Raw genomic sequence first — 18,322 nt, 5'->3', positions numbered from 1 at the left:
CCTGGTGCAAGTGCTAGGGGAGCCAACTAGGGGGAGCGCTTTTCTTGACCTGCTGCTCACAAACCGGGTAGAATTAGTGGGGGAAGCAAAAGTGGATGGGAATCTGGGAGGCAGTGACCATGAGTTGGTTGAGTTCAGGATCCTGACGCAGGGAAGAAAGGTAAGCAGCAGGATACGGACCCTGGACTTCAGGAAAGCAGACTTTGACTCCCTCAGGGAATAGATGGCCAGGATCCCCTGGGGGACTAACATGAAAGGGAAGGGAGTCCAGGAGAGCTGGCTGTATTTCAAGGAATCCCTGTTGAGGTTACAGGGACAAACCATCCCGATGAGTCGAAAGAATAGTAAATATGGCAGGCGACCAGCTTGGCTTAATGGTGAAATCCTAGCGGATCTTAAACATAAAAAAGAAGCTTACAAGAAGTGGAAGGTTGGACATATGACCAGGGAAGAGTATAAAAATATTGCTCGGGCATGTAGGAAAGATATCAGGAGGGCCAAATCGCACCTGGAGCTGCAGCTAGCAAGAGATGTCAAGAGTAACAAGAAGGGTTTCTTCAGGTATGTTGGCAACAAGAAGAAAGCCAAGGAAAGTGTGGGCCCCTTACTGAATGAGGGAGGCAAGCTAGTGACAGAGGATGTGGAAAAAGCTAATGTACTCAATGCTTTTTTTGCCTCTGTTTTCACTAACAAGGTCAGCTCCCAGACTGCTGTGCTGGGCATCACAAAATGGGGAAGAGATGGCCAGCCCTCTGTAGAGATAGAGGTGGTTAGGGACTATTTAGAAAAGCTGGACGTGCACAAGTCCATGGGGCCGGACGAATTGCATCCGAGAGTGCTGAGGGAATTGGCGGCTGTGATTGCAGAGCCCTTGGCCATTATCTTTGAAAACTCGTGGCGAACGGGGGAAGTCCCGGATGACTGGAAAAAGGCTAATGTAGTGCCCATCTTTAAAAAAGGGAAGAAGGAGGATCCTGGGAACTACAGGCCGGTCAGCCTCACCTCAGTCCCTGGAAAAATCATGGAGCAGGTCCTCAAAGAATCAATCCTGAAGCACTTAGAGGAGAGGAAAGTGATCAGGAACAGTCAGCATGGATTCACCAAGGGAAGGTCATGCCTGACTAATCTAATCGCCTTTTATGATGAGATTACTGGTTCTGTGGATGAAGGGAAAGCAGTGGATGTATTGTTTCTTGACTTTAGCAAAGCTTTTGACACGGTCTCCCACAGCATTCTTGTCAGCAAGTTAAGGAAGTATGGGCTGGATGAATGCACTATAAGGTGGGTAGAAAGCTGGCTAGATTGTCGGGCTCAACGGGTAGTGATCAATGGCTCCATGTCTAGTTGGCAGCCGGTGTCAAGTGGAGTGCCCCAGGGGTCGGTCCTGGGGCCCGTTTTGTTCAATATCTTCATAAATGATCTGGAGGATGGTGTGGATTGGATACTCTCAGCAAATTTGCGGATGATACTAAACTGGGAGGAGTGGTAGATACGCTGGAGAGGAGGGATAGGATACAGAAGGACCTAGACAAATTGGAAGATTGGGCCAAAAGAAATCTAATGAGGTTCAATAAGGATAAGTGCAGGGTCCTGCACTTAGGATGGAAGAATCCAATGCACCGCTACAGACTAGGGACCGAATGGATCGGCAGCAGTTCTGCGGAAAAGGACCTAGGGGTGACAGTGGACGAGAAGCTGGATATGAGTCAGCAGTGTGCCCTTGTTGCCAAGAAGGCCAATGGCATTTTGGGATGTATAAGTAGGGGCATAGCGAGCAGATCGAGGGACGTGATCGTTCCCCTCTATTCGACACTGGTGAGGCCTCATCTGGAGTACTGTGTCCAGTTTTGGGCCCCACACTACAAGAAGGATGTGGATAAATTGGAAAGAGTACAGCGAAGGGCAACAAAAATGATTAGGGGTCTAGAGCACATGACTTATGAGGAGAGGCTGAGGGAGCTGGGATTGTTTAGTCTGCAGAAGAGAAGAATGAGGGGGGATTTGATAGCTGCTTTCAACTACCTGAAAGGGGGTTTCAAAGAGGATGGCTCTAGACTGTTCTCAATGGTAGCAGATGACAGAACAAGGAGTAATGGTCTCAAGTTGCAATGGGGGAGGTTTAGATTGGATATTAGGAAAAACTTTTTCACTAAGAGGGTGGTGAAACACTGGAATGCGTTACCTAGGGAGGTGGTAGAATCTCCTTCCTTAGAGGTTTTTAAGGTCAGGCTTGACAAAGCCCTGGCTAGGATGATTTAACTGGGACTTGGTCCTGCTTTGAGCAGGGGGTTGGACTAGATGACCTTCTGGGGTCCCTTCCAACCCTGATATTCTATGATTCTATGATTCTTACTGAAGTTGCCATCTCGGGACCTGATCCAAAGCCAACGGAAGTCAGCAAGCTTTGGCTCAGGCCCTAAAACAGCACTCTCTTCCCCAGCCTCTCTTCAAGCCTGGTCTATGCACAGAAACAGCACTGCGTCAACTTACATGGGTGATTATACCAAGGCTGTTATGTTGACTCAAAGCCCTGGGTCAATGCTTCTATTGCTGTCTGAGAGTGGCTCGTTTCAGTTGAATTTAAACTCCTTTCTAATCGACTTAAGTTTTATATCAGTTTGCATGCAGGCAGCCTTGGGCATTGGTTTAACTAAAGCCACTTTAAATGATCACACCTGTAGCTAAATGGGTGCAACTTTGTGTATGGACCAGCGCCTAAATTCACAGTGGTACAGTGGGGAACTGCCAAGGGGAAGATACCCCGGGGTTCCTCCCTTCTTTACGATCCCTTTTAAAGGGATCTCCCTCCCCAAAAGGCTTTCTCCTGCCCACCCAGCTTGCTTTTTCCCCTTTGAAATTCAAAGTCTTGCCTGTGCTGAAGGCAATGGGAGACTTAGGGAGATGGTGCCCTCAAAAGTGTCAAAGCTGAGCCGCTAGGAGGGGGAAGGGAGGGGGGATTATCAGACTGTCTAGAACTTTGTGGTGTTTCGTCTGCACGTATTTAACTTCAGTGCTAATAATGGGGGGAGGGATAGCTCAGTGGTTTGAGCATTGGCCTGCTAAACCCAGGGTTGTGAGTTCAATCCTTTAGGGGGCCATTTAGGGATCTGGGGGAAAAACTGGGGATTGGTCCTGCTTTGAGCAGGGGGTTGGACTAGATGACCTCCTGAGGTCCCTTCCAACCTTGATATTCTGTGATTAAGCACTGTGGAGAAAAGAAGTCTTTGCTGAAGACCCAACATCCAACCGCGCCCGTTAAGGCGCCCGTGCTCCCAATGCACACACTCCGAGTTGCCCAAGAGGTCATCCAGCAAAGACAGGAGATCGGATTTGACACTCCTGACATTCCTCAGTGCACAACAAGCAGGGAAAAGTGCCCTTCTCAGACATCCGACGAAGGTTTTTAAACCATCAGAGGAGTGAAGTTTTGGAATAGTCTTCCAAGGGAAGCAGTGGGGGCAAAAGATTCAGGGTAAATAGGACTAATCCCCTGAGATGGGTATTAGATGGATGGGATCTGAGTTACCCAGGAAAGAATTTTCTGTAGTATCTGGCTGGTGAATCTTGCCCATATGCTCAGGGTTTAGCTGATCACCATATTTGGGGTCAGGAAGGAATTTTCCTCCAGGGCAGATTGGAAGAGGCCCTGGAGGTTTTTCGCCTTTCTCTGTAGCATGGGGCATGGTTGACTTGAGGGAGGCTTCTCTGCTCCTTGAAGTCTTTAAACCATGATTTAAGGACTTCAATAGCTCAGACATAGGTGAGGTTTTTCATAGGAGTGGGTGGGTGAGATTCTGTGGCCTGTGCTGTGCAGGAGGTCGGACTAGATGATCAGAATGGTCCCTTCTGACCTTAGTATCTATGAATCTATGAATCTTCACATGCCTCAGAGATGTGGAAAAGGGCACCCACCCTGTTTTAAAAATCCCTTGGCAGGTCGCCTTTAATGCTCCTCCTCTGCTAGGCAGCCACCTGTTCTCTCCTGCCCCTGCAGAGCAGCCTTGTGTGAGCTGGGCAAAGGCCATGCTCCAGGGGAAATGGATGGGCCCACATGTCCAGGCGGCAGGTGCTAGGGGAGACTGTCAGTAGCTGTCAGTGCTGCCATCAGGCCCTGTATCCCCTCACAAATACCAGGTGCTGAGGGTGGCAGAAGGGAGCCCTGAGGCTGAGGGAGGCAGGTTCGAGGCACAGTCCCAGAGCTGAATGAGGGCGGGGAAGGAGAATCCAGGCTCCACAGGAGGGTCACTAGGTTCCTGTACGCCCAGCTGAGAGGGTTATTCAGCTTCCCAGAGACGCACCCAAAGCTTCCGTCTGTCCCTGCTTGCTGGGACCCTGCTCAGGCCAGACCTTGCGAAGCGATGGGGCAGGAGAGGCTTTCGGGAGACTGCACTGTGGGTAACGCTCTGCAGGTCACTCGAAGGCACAGGCACCACTCGGTGGTTCTGCAGGCAGCGCTGCTTCGTGCCGCGCTGGCTTCCCATGGCAGGACAGGGGGGAAGGGATGCTGGCTGGCTGGGCGCCTGTCTGTCCGGGCACCTGTCTGTCCGTCCGTCCGTCCCCACCTTTCTGGGCAACTCATAGCAGACCAAGATCTCAACTGTATCAGCCGCTTTCCACAGTCTCCCACTGACAGGTACGGCCCCTAGCCCCCGGCATGGCTCCGGCTCCTGCACACCGCCGTCTCCCACAAGCAGCCCAAGCACCATGATGGCCTGGAGAACGCCCAACGGAATGTGGGGAAGCGCCCCCTGCAGAGGCTCACGGGTAAGGCAAGGACAGGAAGCCCAAAGCAGCACCCAGGGCTGGATGCACCAAGACCAGCAGGTGTGTGTGCACCAGAGCCTGGCAACCTGAGGGGCACAGGCTGAGCACAGAGCAGCCCTCACACCTAGGGAAGTGCCTGCCTGCCTTGATCCCAGCCCCAGCGCATGTCACTGCCTAGCTAACGCCCGGCCTTCCCCAAAAGCTCTGAGGGCCTCAGGAGAGCACGTGGCTCTACAGAGCCAGCACAAAAGATGGCTGTGCCTAGAGGTGGGTTCGCCCCTCCTCCACCGGCCGCAGGGAGGTGCCCAGCTGGCAGGGAATGCCTGCTCTAGGGATGACGGATGGTCTCCAGGAGAGGAGAGAGGCGGTCCGGGCCAGGGATGGCTGGCAGATTCATTGCCGAGTCCTGGAGCCAGGACTCCTCTCAACGCTCAATTAGCATTCGCTATGAGAGAAGCATTGAGGCCAGAGCAAGGCCGTTAGCACTGACAAGCCATTGGACGCCCAGCGCGTGAAGAAACCGCCCAGCGCCAGGCTGGGAAGACGCACTACGCTGACCCGCGCTCTGCCAGCTCATAGCATGGGCAGAGGGAGCAGACACCCCTTTGGGGCTGGCCCTTCAACGCACCCAGGGAGGCTAGAATCACAGGCTCAACTGGTGCCACTCCACTGGGGTGTCTCTGAATGACACCCGCTGAGGTCTGGCTCTAGGAGGCTAGAGATGGGCGAGACCTATTAGAGCACATCCTCCCATCCCCTCCAGCCAAGGGAAGATTATCCCCCTCCAGCAGTGCTTCGTTCACGCTCAGCTGGATGGTCTCAAGAGGAGGAGTCCCACCCTGTCCCACAGGGACCACGCCACAGGCAAACAGGGTGCCTGCACTAGCCATCCCTTGGGCCCTTTTGCCTTTTGCTGAGGGGCTGGCAAGAGACAGCTTTACTCACTTCCCTGCCGAAGGCCTGAGATGCCCCCCTCTGACTGACCCGGGCAGCAGGCAGCACACACAGCTCATGGTGGCACCCTCCTGTCGAGGCAGCAAAGCTGGCTAGGCAGCTTCTTTATCGAAAGAGGAGGATGGGCTCTGTAGACTAAGTGACTCCCCCTCGGGCAGGGCCAGGCCAGCCTCCCATGTGTTCCAGCAAAGCCCCTCTGCAGCCATCGGGATTTGAACTGGATGAGGTGGGAGTTGGAAATTTGGAGGAGAGATTGGGGCAGGGACGGGAGGGCCCCGAAGATACACTGGGCTCCAGAAGTCCCCTCCCTGCTCCACCCCGAGCCTGCAGAGACTTCGGGCTAACTCGAGATACAGAGAACCTGATCATCAGCGGTGCTGAGCAGCTGCCGATCCCACTGGCGTCAGCTGGAGACATGGGTGCTCAGTGCTTCTGAGAACCAGGCTCTGGGCCTCTGAATCGGGGGCCACCGCTGGAAGATTTGACCCTGATGCCCTGTAGTGTCTCATCCCAGGAGAAGGCTGGGGCATTACAGTGCAATGCTATGAAGAGACTACCAGCCACGCACGATGTCCAAGGAGGATGCCCTGCCCAGAACACACTAAGTGCGCAAACAACAGGGAAGGATCATCTCTAGGGAAAGCTCCAGGGAGAGATGGGAGCCACAGGGTGCCCGGGAGGGTAGATGAGGGGGGAGGTCAGGGATCTGCCCGGGGGAATCTACAGGGTTCAGATACAAGTAAGCGGGCAGGGGATGTACTCCAGGGCTGCAGGGAAGAGATGGTGGGAGCTGGGGCTCAGGCCTCCCACAGGTTTTCTCTGGGCTGAAGTTGGGGTGCGGGGTGTGGTGGGGAATGGGGAATTCAACTGCAGGTTTCCCACTGTCCTCTGACAAACCTTCACCCTTGGAACAGATCCAAGTTGAGGCTTTGGCAAAGGAAGTAGCAGAGCCCAGCGAGGGGATGGAGGCCACCCAGGGACACGCTCTTGACTCTCAGAGCGTTTCTCCGAAGGTAAGCGGTCGTGCGAGCCGGGGCCTGGCTAAGCCAGCACCACAGAGCAAGCCTGGGAGGCCCAACCAGAGGTTACTCACGCCTACTTCCACGTGGTCCGACCCGCGGTCATCCTGCTTGTGGAGGAGCTCGAAGTAATAGCGTCTGGAGGACATGAGGCTGTATGAGAGGGAGAGAGGCTGGTTAGGAACCAGTGACCCTGACAAGGGTCTTCTAGCCCTCCTTCCGGGGGAGAGCCTGCAGCCCTCTAGCCCCAGAAGGTCGGCTCCGGAAGCAGGGGAGCACTTGGAGGCGGTGGCAGCAGCCGTGTGTCGAGGGGTTTTATGGCCGGCTGGGAGATCAGCGTGTAGGGCAGTTCCCTCACCCTCACAGCAAGAGCCCACTGCACTGGTGTGGGAGCAGCTCTCCCATCACCCAGGCAGAGGAGACCTCTCCTGCACGGGACATGCCGACAGGTCCTGAGGGGATTTCACAGAGGGCATGAAGGAGCTGTGCCCCCTTCCCAGCTCTCCTTCCCACCTCCCAGGATGGCCCCCACAGAGCCCGTCCCAGACATGCACTGTCCCTCCCAAGCAAGCCGTTGGCCGAGGGATCTTCCCAGCTCGCTCTCCGCCTGAGGCTGGGCCGTGTGGAGCAGCTGACAGAGCTCCACGGCTGTGAGAGATGCCTAGGTTCCTCCGGCTGCCGCTGGGCATGGAGCAGGACACTCGCTCTGATAGGTGCTCACAAACCCCCTCTGCTATTTTGCCCTTCTGCTCTCCCCGACACCTCCTGGCTCACCATGGGGCAGCGTAGAGAAGGCTTCCCCGACACATGATACCCCCCCCAGCAGGGAGACCCTCACTAGCCTGTGTGGTGGGGATCCAGCTGCTGCTATGGGTTACAGTGACTGATTCTGCTGCCTCTCTCGCATATGCCCAGGGCCTGTGCCTGGTTTCTGCCTCTGCTGCTCCTGGAGCGGGAGCGCGAGATTGACATGGTGTTTCCTCTCCGGGCTCGGAGATACGGTGAATGGAAACATGAAGTGATGCTGTCAAGCTGCAGCCATTCTGCAAACAACCTTTCTGGGGGAGCGGGCGTTGTGGGAAGGAAGGGTACGAGGACACAGGAGGGGGATGGGGAAGAGAGTGCTGCTGACAGCTCCACTCAGGAAACAGCAAACCCTGCGCCGAGCCTGCTGCTCTCTCTGTGCTGCCTGTCAGTCCCCGGTATTGAGCTGAACCCTCCCTCCCCACTTCCTGGGGGGCTGCGTGACACACTGCCATGGGAACCCCGCCCAGCACCCGGAGCGCTGTCTGCCCGGATGGCATGAGTCAGGGCCAGGGCCCGGCTCGCATTGCAAATGCCCTGCCTCAGGAGAGACACGGTGCTTCTGGGACACTCAGCTTTGAGATGTGCTGGGAGGGAAGCCAGGTTGTTAACCCCTTCGGCTGGCATCTCCTAGCCCACCCACAGCCCCGGAGACACCCCAGGACAGGAGAGGGGGCTGTTGGCCCCAACCCCTCAGCATTCATTGTGATGACACTGGGAGCACTGACCCCGGCTACTAGTGTTCAAATGCAAGGGTGGGAAGAGACCACCCGGAGACCTGCCCCCACCCTCAGCAGCATCCGACTGAGCGGGAAACAGACGGACAGACAGCCCCACCACAGCAGCCTCCAATGTGCATTCGGTGACCCCGTCATGTAACACCTCTGAGGGCCTGAGCTTCAGCAGCTCCAAGGCCAGGCTGGGGAGGGGGATTAGAGGGCACTGGGCAGGGCCGTGGCCCCCAGAAGGTCCCTCTGAGGAACTAAGGGACCCCAATGCTGGTGCTTTCTGGCTAGGATGATACAGGGGCAGTTCCCTGCAGCTGCTTGTGCAGGGCAGGGACCCTGCACACTGCCTGGGAGAGACTGCAGTGGCGGACAAGGATTGCAGGACAGGGCGAGGCACATGGAGGTGCAGTGGCTGTTGGCCAGTTCTCTCGGTTCTAGGGATACACAGTTCCTCTGGATGATGCCAAGCACGCACTGGGGCCCAGGCATTTCAGAAAGTGAGGCTGCCAAGCTAGCAACCTCCGCGAAGGGGGGTTCCTGGACTGGAGTAACAGGGGACGCTGCAGCTAGGAGATGGAGTACATTGGCAGAGCTGCGTGGGGCCCAGAGTGGAGATAGCAGGGGGGCTGAGATGTCCTGAATAGGGGTAGCTAGCAGAAGCCAGCGTTACCTAACTCTGCCCCTGGGTGACTGCGATACCCAGGAAGAGTCAGCACTGGGCCTGGTGCGGTCCCTGTGAGAACAGCACATTACCGTGCATCGCCAGCTAACTCAGCACAGGAGTATCTGACCCACCCCCCAGCTTTGTCTGAGTGCAACATGCTGCTCTGGTTCCCCCTGAAGCTCCGGGAGATCTTGCTCTCATGGCTCCAGGCTGGCCGGCCGCCCATCGGCTGGGTGTAACCGAGTGTGGCTTGTGCGCCCGAATGCCCCTGCCACCAATGCTCCCCTCCCCCCTTCTTTCACTGCCACCCTAATTAGAATAAGAGGATCATGTTGCCCCCTCCTCATCATCTGCAAGGGCAGCTGCAGGCACGCGAAGCCTTCGGGGTGAAGGGACGCGGGCTGGGACTCCAGGCTAGCCCCAGGGCGGATGGGGGTGGCGAGCGGCAGGGTGCAACTGTTCCTGGGGAGGGGCACACGTGAGTCCCCTCCCACTGCACAGTCACTGGGAAAGCCCAGGGTTGGGAACGGCCCCCCACAGGAGTGAGGTCAATAACATCTGGTGTAAAGAAACCTGGCAGATCTCCTGTCTGGGGGAAGCGGGGTATACACTCCTAAGCCCTTAGGTTTATTACCTCAGCAGTGATACAGTTTCTGTGGCCACAGACCATGCTCTATAAACTACTACAAAGGGGCAGGCCTGTCACCACTCAGTTAAACCAGAGGAGCTCTTCCCTTTCTCCCCTCCTTCAGGAAAAATGAGACTGACAATGTGCCTTTGGACTGTGGAACTCATTGCCACCAGCTGTCACTGAGCCTAAACACTTAGCAAGACAGAGACTGGACCTTTATGTGGATCACAGGATATCCAGAGCTTTAATACTAAGAGAGGAATCGGGAAAGGAGGTGAAGCATCATGCTTCAGGGCTTACACCAACCTCTAGTTATTAGGGGTTAGGATTAGACATTCATAGGGGGCAGATTAGCCCACATCTGCCTACTGTGGGGTTTCCTGCACCTTCTTCTGCAGCATCTAGTGCTGGTCACAGGACGGTGAACTAGAATGGCCTGGGTCCGCCCCTGTCTGGCAATCCCTGCATTGCTGTCAGTACTGTCAGAGAGCAGAGTTAACAGCAGGGAGATCTATTCAGGTGAAATTAAAAGAGCGGAGAAGAGCCAAATACCTGATGCTACAAATCAAGCATTCCCAGGCTAGGAAGGACGGTCTTGTGGTTAGAGAACAGACTGGGAGCCGGGACTCCTGGGTTCTATTTCTGGCTCATCTTCCCTTCCCTGTGGCTCAGGTCTCCCATTTGCAGAGATAATACCTCCAGGGGCACTGAGAGGCTCAGTTCCTTAGCATCCCCACTGTGCTGGCAGATTCCCCAGCCGGAGGGAGTGCAGATGCAGTACTGTTATTGCTCACACAGGGGCCATGAGAAACAGAAGGGCTGGAAGGAACTCACAGCTGGCTGCTAGCAACGTGTCAGCAGAGAGGCTTGTCATGCCAGTGAAGGGGACAGTCAGAGCAAGGGGTGTGGTTGGATCTGTTGCCTCTAGTGCAGGGGTACCAGTCTGTGAAGCCCATTTATCTACACACAATCTCTTGAACATGGAGACATGCTGAAATTAAAAGAGGCCACTGGCCCTTCTGAGCACTTGCTGAACTCAGCAGGGCCTGCGGGGGCCCAGCACCTCCACAAACAGGGCTACCTGTGCCCTAGCACATGCTGCTACGTTGGATCCTGGAAACCTTCCCTACTGGCTCCACCAACAGCTAATGAGGGAGGCTGCTTAGGCTGCACCCCCCCACAAGCAGAGGAGCAGTGCTGGCCAGCTGCCTGCCTGGCTCATGGCCAGCCCTGGTTTGGGGGGCTCTGCCCTGCACGCAGGGTCCCTGCAATTCAGATTCCTTCCTGCATTTGGACGGATTCCCTCTTGCTTTTGCTTGGCTCTCTTCTCCTGCCTCCTTGCCCGAGGGGGATGCTATAAGCAAGCCGAATGCACCTCTGAGCATCCTGCACTGGCCATTAGTGCTATTGGCGGAGCAAGCTCAGAGACCAGAGTCCTGCAGGAGAACTCCGCGCGCTCAGAGCCGCTGTCCGTACCTGTCTCTCCCAGCACCCCCCAGAGAGCCAGGACAAGGGCGAGGGTTAGGGACAGTGCTGGGACAGGGACAGGCCTCTAACCCAGGACAGACCCTCCTAACTAGCACAGCTCCCCAGTCGCTGAGTTCTAGCTGTGCAGCACCAGCACCCCCTGATGCTGCTGGAGAGGGGTTGGGGCTGACCCATGAAAGCCGGCAGCTCTGGGAGCCCTGGTGAGGAACAGAGCGAGCGAGGCTGTGACACGGAGCTGGAGGAAAGGACCCCCCCAGCCCAGGCATTAACATGCTGCCTGACAGCGAGCTGATGGAGCAGGCAGAGACGAGCCAGAATAGAGCTGTCAGCTCCAGCTCAAGCCATGTCGACAAGCAACGCGCTTGGGTGGTGGGAGGGGAACCCCTCACTGACACAGCAGGATGTGGGTTGGTGGGCGGGTGTGGGGATACGGACACAAGGGGAGGGGAAGCAGGGCCAGATGGGAGGGGGAGGAAGGGAGCGAAGGGGAAAAGCTGATGGGGAAAACAAAGGAGTGGGGCTGGAGGTGGGGTTTGCTTGCAGTACACTGCCCCGTTCCCCCATTCCCCCGTGACCCTGCTGGGGCTGAAGCTGGGCAAGGAAAGGACCGAGCGGGCGCAGGGAGGGTCCCGCCTACCGGATAGGTTTGGAGACTTGAGAGCTGAACTTGGTGAATTCCCCTGGAGCCGTCCACTCGGAGCCCAGCTGGTGAGGGAGAGAGAGTGCATGAGAGTTAGTTCTAACCAGCTGATGGGCAAGCACCAAGGTGGGGCCAGGGGGCTGAGAGACCCCTCTAGCCCCAAAGGCAGCACCCAGGGGACTTCGTGTTCCGCGTGCCCCTTCCCCAGCTGCTTTATCATCACCACCATCTAGCTGTGTTCAGGCAGGGCCTGGAAACCCAGCCAGGGATCAAGGCCCCTCCATGCTCAGTGCTGCATCAGACAGGATGTTACCCACCAGCTCTCCCTTGCCACGGCTCCGTGCGGAACAAGCGCCACGGACAGGGGCTCCACACAGGCTCCGGCAGCTTTCGCTCCCTTGAGAGCTAGCAGAGACCATTCCAGGCTCCCAACGTCACAGCGGGCAGCACCACACCTGTCCTGCTGAGAGGGACAGCAGAATGCCCCTGCTTCGCCGAGGCATAGGGCTGAGCATTGGCTACGCACACGCACAAGGGCTTCAGGCCATACACTAATGACCCACTGGGAGAAATTAGGACAACAGCTATGGCTGGGGAGGGAGATGGTCCCACATCTCCCATGGAAGGTGCAAGAATCCCACAGTAGGAAGCAGCTGGCGCTGGCCACTGCTGGAGAGCGGACATGGGACTGGATGGACCCTTGATCTAAAACAGGGGTTCTCAAACTTTTGTACTGGTGACCCCTTTCACATAGGAAGCCTCTGAGTGCGACCCGCCTTATAAATTAAAAGCACTTTTTTATCTATTTAACATCATTATAAATGCTGGAGGCAAAGCGGGGTTTGGGGTGGAGGCTGACAGCTCGTGACCTCCCCCCCTAATAACCTCGCGACCCCCTGAGGGGTCCCGACCCCCAGTTTGAGAACCCCTGGTCTAAAACAATCCGGCTGTTCCTGTGTTCCTAAGACACCAGCGAAGCCCTCACAGCTAGTATAATCGGCAGGGGTCCTTGCACACCCATTGTTGGCTGCTGTGGAGCCATTACGGCTCAGGTGCGTTTTAAAGAGATTTGAAAAACAAAGTTGCCTGTGCATCTGACAGCCATTTCCACGAGTGCCGAACAGCGCTCCTTACCCTGTGCATCTTCCCAGGGCAGCAACGCAAAGCCTGAGCCGAGCGAGAGCATGGTTTCCAATCCACGCCCATCGGACAGTTATTAAAGGGCAGACCCCCCAAAGCTTTCCAGGAAGGGGAAGAAAAGCCCCCTATTCCCAGAGTTTCCCTATTCGCCTAAACAGCTGGCCAGACTCTCTCGCCAGGCTTGGTGCCCAAGAACAGATTCACTCTCCAGGATCAGAGCAAGGCAGAGACATTTCAATCCCAGAGTTTGCGGGACATTTCTAAGGTGAAGAGCACAAGCATTTGGTGTGAGAGTGCTGCTCAGGCCCTATTGCAGCGCTGTGGCCATGACGCAGAGCCTGAACACCCATGCATGATGGCGTTTGGTATCCCAGGTTCCAGTCGTGACAGCGTGGTCTCCAGATGTGATGGTCACAGCTGGATTCGCTCAAGTTTTCTATGGATCCCACTAGCAATTGTCCCGGCTCCATTTGCACTTTAGCATCCCAGCACGGGCTCCTCCTCTCCCAGCAGATGGCATTAGTTGCGGGGAAATAATAAAGAGCGTTGCTACTCAGAGGGACGAGCCCAGGGGCGGTCACTGCATAGGCTGAGGGCTGCCAGGGGGTAGAGGAGTAGTTTAGAGGAGATCGGTACCTTGCCCACAAATGCCACCAGCCGGGTATTGGCTGGGATCTCATCAGAACTGAGCCAGAACTCTGAGTTGTCGTCCGACGCTACGGAAAATTGGAAGTCCCCTGTGGAGCAAGGAAGAACGTAGTCGTTAATATAAGCCCATAAGAATGGCCATACTGGGTCAGGCCAACGGTTCCTCTAGCCCAGTACCCTGTCTACCAGCTGTGGCCAATGCCAGGTGCTTCAGTGGGAATTAACAGAACAGGGCAATTATTGAGTAATCCATCCCTTGTTATCCAGGCCCAGCTTCTGGCAGTCAGAGGCTTAGGAACACCCGAATGTGGGGTTGCGTCCCTGACCATCTTGGCTAATATTCATTGATGGACCTATCCTCCAGGAACTTCAGTGATTTTTTCTGAACGCAGTTATACTTTCATAAGGCCTTCACAAAATCTCCTGGCAGTGAGTTGCCCAGTTAGACTGTGGGTCGTGTGAAGAACTACTTCCTCTATGTTTGTTTTCAGGCTATTAATTTCATTGGGTGACACTTCAATCTCGTGTTATGGGAAGGAGTAAATAATTCCTTATTCACTTTTCACACACCAGTCACGATTTTATAGACCACTAGCATATCCCTCTCTTAATTATCTTTTTTCCAAGATGAACAGTCCCTGCCTTTTTAATCTCTCCTCATACAGAAGCTGTTCCAAAAGCTAACCACTTTTGTTGCCCTTCTCTGTATTTTTTCCAATCCTAATATATCTTTTTTGAGATGGGGCAACCAGAACAGCAATGGAGCAAAGTAGCAGCAGCTGCCCCTGACGAGAATCCCCAAGACCCACAGTGTGGAACGGTGGTAGGCGAGCAGGGGTGACGGACGTTCGCTGCACTGCGGGACAACGGGGAGGTGGGGTGGTGATGGTGGCTGGGTCAGCAACATCTGTGTAACTTGCTAAATTAGGGGTCCCTGCCGGGTTCACTCTGAAGCTATGCTGCTGTCCTGGGAGGGATCTGAGGTTGCTCTCTGTACCTCAGAGCCATCTGGGCTGGTGTGGGAGAGTGGTATGGGATCCCTGAAGCTACATAGCTGCTCCTGCCTTGTGCCTGCGAGTGAGAAGGGGGCGTAGCTTTACGGAGCTCCCTGAAGCTGCATGAATCATCTCAGGCTCTCTTCTGGCCTTCAAGTCTAGGAGTCTCTGAACACCCCTGCCTGAGAGGTGGGCAAGGGCGAAAGGTAAGAGGCAGCCCCCAAGCCCAGCCCAGTCCTGATAGGTGGGGGGCAGGGGAGATGCTCACCATCCTTGAAGGGGTGGATGTACCCAAAGATCCGCAGCCCGTAGTTCTTCCACTTGGGCGACACAGCCAGCTTCTTCACTGTGGTGCGGGTCTGCATATGCCGGGATGAGGGAGAAAGAGAGGGACACATCACACCCAGGCCTCGCTATGGGCCGTGTCACACTAGCACCCACACTTCCTGGGGGAGGCAGGGGAGTGTGCCCCACAGCCCCGCTGGGTCCCTAGAGAGGGTAAAATTCCACAACCAGGGCAGGGGCCTCAGGCCCACTTCAGTCCCACACCTTTGACACCCCACATGGGGCTTGAGCAGGCCTCCTAATGGATGGAAATTCCCCCCAGAGGTCCCACGGATCCCACAGGAGTTATCTGTCCAGGATCAGTCCCTAGGGGATCCCCGACTCACAGGCTCCCCGCACGGCAATGGGCTTTGGGTCAGGCACTCAGGAAGCCAAACACTCTGGCAAATAAAGGTACCGGCCAGAGCAGATCAGCCAGCGACCCCCAGTCAAGCTGAGCCGAGGGGAGGGACGGTGTGGCTGTGACCCAGCGAGGGGCCTGTACTCACATGGGGAAAGAGCGGGAAGTGCAGGTTCTTCCTCAGGTGCCTCACGGCCCCTCCGCACCAGTCCTCAAAGACGTGAAGGTTCGCCTTCCCCTTGTACTGCAGAATGAACAGCCCCCACGGGGGTGTGAGAGCGTGTCCTGGGCCGGGCCCCCACCGGCTCACGTGCACCTCCCCATCGCTGACCAAAGGCCACGCCCAAATCCCATCGGAGGCCGTGGAGAGATCCCCACGAGCGCTGGATCAGACCCCACTACACCAGGGCTCAGAGAGCCGCACAACACCAGACCAAGGCTGGGACCAGCACACTGGGAGGGGAACAGCTCAGGGGGCCGTGGAAGGGAAGGGGGCACGCAGCCTAGCAGCACATGCCCCCGCCTGCGCTGGGTGGCGCTCCAGGGGAAATGTGGGTGCAGGTTGCTGTTTTTCTGGGGCGCTGCGTTTTTAACACGCGTTACCTGCCCACCCAGCCAGGCTGCACCAGGGGTCAGAGCAGCCCCAGGTTCCTCAGCCAGCCCTTGTTACTGCCAGCTCAAAGGAAGATCAGTTTCAGTTCAAGCCACGCCAGCTCCCCAGCCCTGGCGCTGTCTTCAGCCACTCCTGAGCTCTCCCCAAGGTGCTACACAGCCACAGCAGGGCACAAATGCACTGGTGGCTCATCCCCAGTTTACAACAGGTCTTAGAAGCCTGCTCCCCGCGGATACAGCCAATCCCTGGCTGACGGGAAAGCCAGCTGCCAGCAACGGGCCTAGCACCATGTCCTAAATGCCCTAGACACAGCTCAAGTTCCAGAGATCAGACCCTGACCAGCCGCCCCACTCCTACTGCTCCTTCCTGGGCCGGCTGGGCCCCATGGGTAGGGACCCAGAGATTATTCCACCATTGACCCTCATTTATTTCCCCTCTGGCTTTGTATTTTTGGCCACCCCCCTCCTGTGAAATGGGATGGCTGACGTCTTGGCCAACCCATCAAGGACTCAACTGGGGACCCCCAGAGCTAAAAGTACGAGCCTGAGCGGCAGCTCCCCCCCCTCCCCCAGGGCCGTAACAGACTCATCACCCAAGGAATAGGCACCTGTAAAGCAGACACCGGAGAGTTCCTGTTTACACCTCCAGGCCCAGGCCGAGCAGAGTAGAGGAGCGAGCAAAGCAGAGTTCTCAGCTCCTGGTGGGCCTCCCATCAGAGGCCATCACTAGCATGTGCCAGGCTGGCTGAAATCAGGCACGTGCGGGGGGATCCTAGGCAGGGGTTCGAAAGGCCAGGATCCCTGCGTGGTGGCCATGCTCAGGAGGGCAGGATACACAGGGAAGTGGCTGGGAAGCCGGGTGCTGTTATTCCCTTTCCAAAGGCTCTGAGGAGAACCCAGTCGTTCCCTAGGGTGGATGCTGGCAGGGAGCAGAGGAGAGATCTGGGGCTGGTGCTGCCCACGCACCAAGAGACCACCCTGCCCATCTCCCCCATGCCGTGGCCTGGAAAGGCCTGTGGGTGGCAGAGCTCTAGAGCTGTGACTGATGGACATGGCTGATGGCGGGATGGCTCATGTCACTGGGGTGACTCTGAGGCAGAAGAGGGATCTCAGTGTCTGCTGTGGGTTTACTGAGATGGTTGGTCAAATCCCCCAGCATCCCTTCATCCCCAACGTGCTGCTATGGGGCCCCCTCCTAGCCGGTGCCCCGGCCCCAACGTGCCAGCTGCCTGCAGTGACCGCGCTCCACACCTGCTCGTGGACACCGGCCAGGCCCCGCAGCTGGGGAGGAAGGAGAGAGGGTGGGGACAAGGGCAGCTGTAGAGGCAGGAAGGCAGCGATAGGCTTGGAGCGGGCCTGTGGGCGACAGGGCTAAGACGCTTCCCGGGGTGGCGGGGCACAGGGGAGGGGCAGGGGGCAGTGTCTCTGGGGAACAGTCCCAGCAGCCTCCAGTCACTCCGCACGGGCACACAGTGCCCTGGCCATGCACATCCCCCAGCCCTGGGCGCCTGGGGAGGTCTCGGCACTTGGCAGCACAATGAGACTGGGAATGGTGGGTGGGGAGACAGGGACCCCTGATCCCTGCCCTGGAGATCAAAGGGAGCCAGCTAACCACGAGAACCGGCACAGCCAAGGGTTCCCTCCCCGCTCTGGTCGGCTGTGCAGTGCCCCCCTCCCCAAGGGCTCGCAGCTCTCCTCCCTGCTGCTGGCTTTCACGTCAGGGCTGCGGTCGGGGTCAAAGCAGCTAAGAATTGAGTGCCGGGTCCCCGGCTCCTAGAGCTGCCCCCACTTGCAATCACTAGAGAAGCTGAATCTCCAGGCTGTCTGTGCGGCAGGGACGCAGCGGCATGATGGACTCCAAGGTCCCAGCTCCCATTAACACAAGCAGGGTTATTAATGCCTCCCCTCCAGCTCAGGCGTAGCCAGGGGTTCGCTCGCTGCACAGCCCCCCCACCGGGGAAGCGTGACCGCTATCTGCTCCACCATCATCTGCCGTATCGATCACTGCCATGGCTCGCTGCCACCACCAGCTCCCCCGCCTGTCTGCTCAGCGGCCTCAGAAGAGCACCAGCAGGGAAAAATTCCCTGTCAAGAGCCACGTCTGCTCTGCCAACCCCACCACGCCGTCCCACCAGCCGCGCCAACCCCGCCATGCCCTGCTTCCTCTGCCAACTGCCATGCCCTGCCACCAGCTGTGCCCACCCTGCCATGCCCTGCCACCAGCTGTGCCCACCACCACAGCCTCCCAGCAGCTGTGCCAACCGCCCTGACCTGCCAATAGCCACACCCCGCCAATTCTAACAACCACATCTTGTGCCTTGTCCCTAGAACTCCACCAACAGCCATGCCACACCTACTCTACCATGGCCACCCCCCGCCAGCTGTGCCAACTCCCACACCCTGCCAGCAGCCACCCCCCGCCAGCTGTAACAACCACTTCACGTGCCACGCCCCCACATCTTCACCAACCACACCCCACCAGCAGCCACCCCCCACCAGCTGTAACAACCACACCATGTGCCATGCCCCTACAGCTTCACCAACTATGCC

General features: G+C 56.9%; 1 protein-coding gene across 2 annotated transcripts in view; it reads right to left on the bottom strand.

The window, feature by feature from the left end:
• The window catches only part of B4GALNT4 (beta-1,4-N-acetyl-galactosaminyltransferase 4), a 139,314-nt gene that overhangs the window by 25,962 nt on the left and 95,030 nt on the right, over nucleotides 1-18,322 (bottom strand). For both annotated transcript variants that reach the window (XM_038406117.2, XM_038406118.2), the window contains exons 4-8: nucleotides 15,309-15,404; nucleotides 14,744-14,834; nucleotides 13,469-13,569; nucleotides 11,690-11,757; nucleotides 6,812-6,890 (exon numbers count right to left, since the gene is read on the bottom strand). In XM_038406117.2, the coding sequence (XP_038262045.1) occupies nucleotides 6,812-6,890; nucleotides 11,690-11,757; nucleotides 13,469-13,569; nucleotides 14,744-14,834; nucleotides 15,309-15,404 (435 nt within the window). The remainder of the gene's footprint in view (nucleotides 1-6,811; nucleotides 6,891-11,689; nucleotides 11,758-13,468; nucleotides 13,570-14,743; nucleotides 14,835-15,308; nucleotides 15,405-18,322) is intronic.

This window comes from Dermochelys coriacea, chromosome 6 (assembly GCF_009764565.3).
Source record: "Dermochelys coriacea isolate rDerCor1 chromosome 6, rDerCor1.pri.v4, whole genome shotgun sequence".
NCBI lineage: Eukaryota > Metazoa > Chordata > Testudines > Dermochelyidae > Dermochelys > Dermochelys coriacea.
The sequence above is the reverse complement of the archived record's forward strand: the minus strand, read 5'-3'. Positions and strand labels throughout refer to the sequence as shown.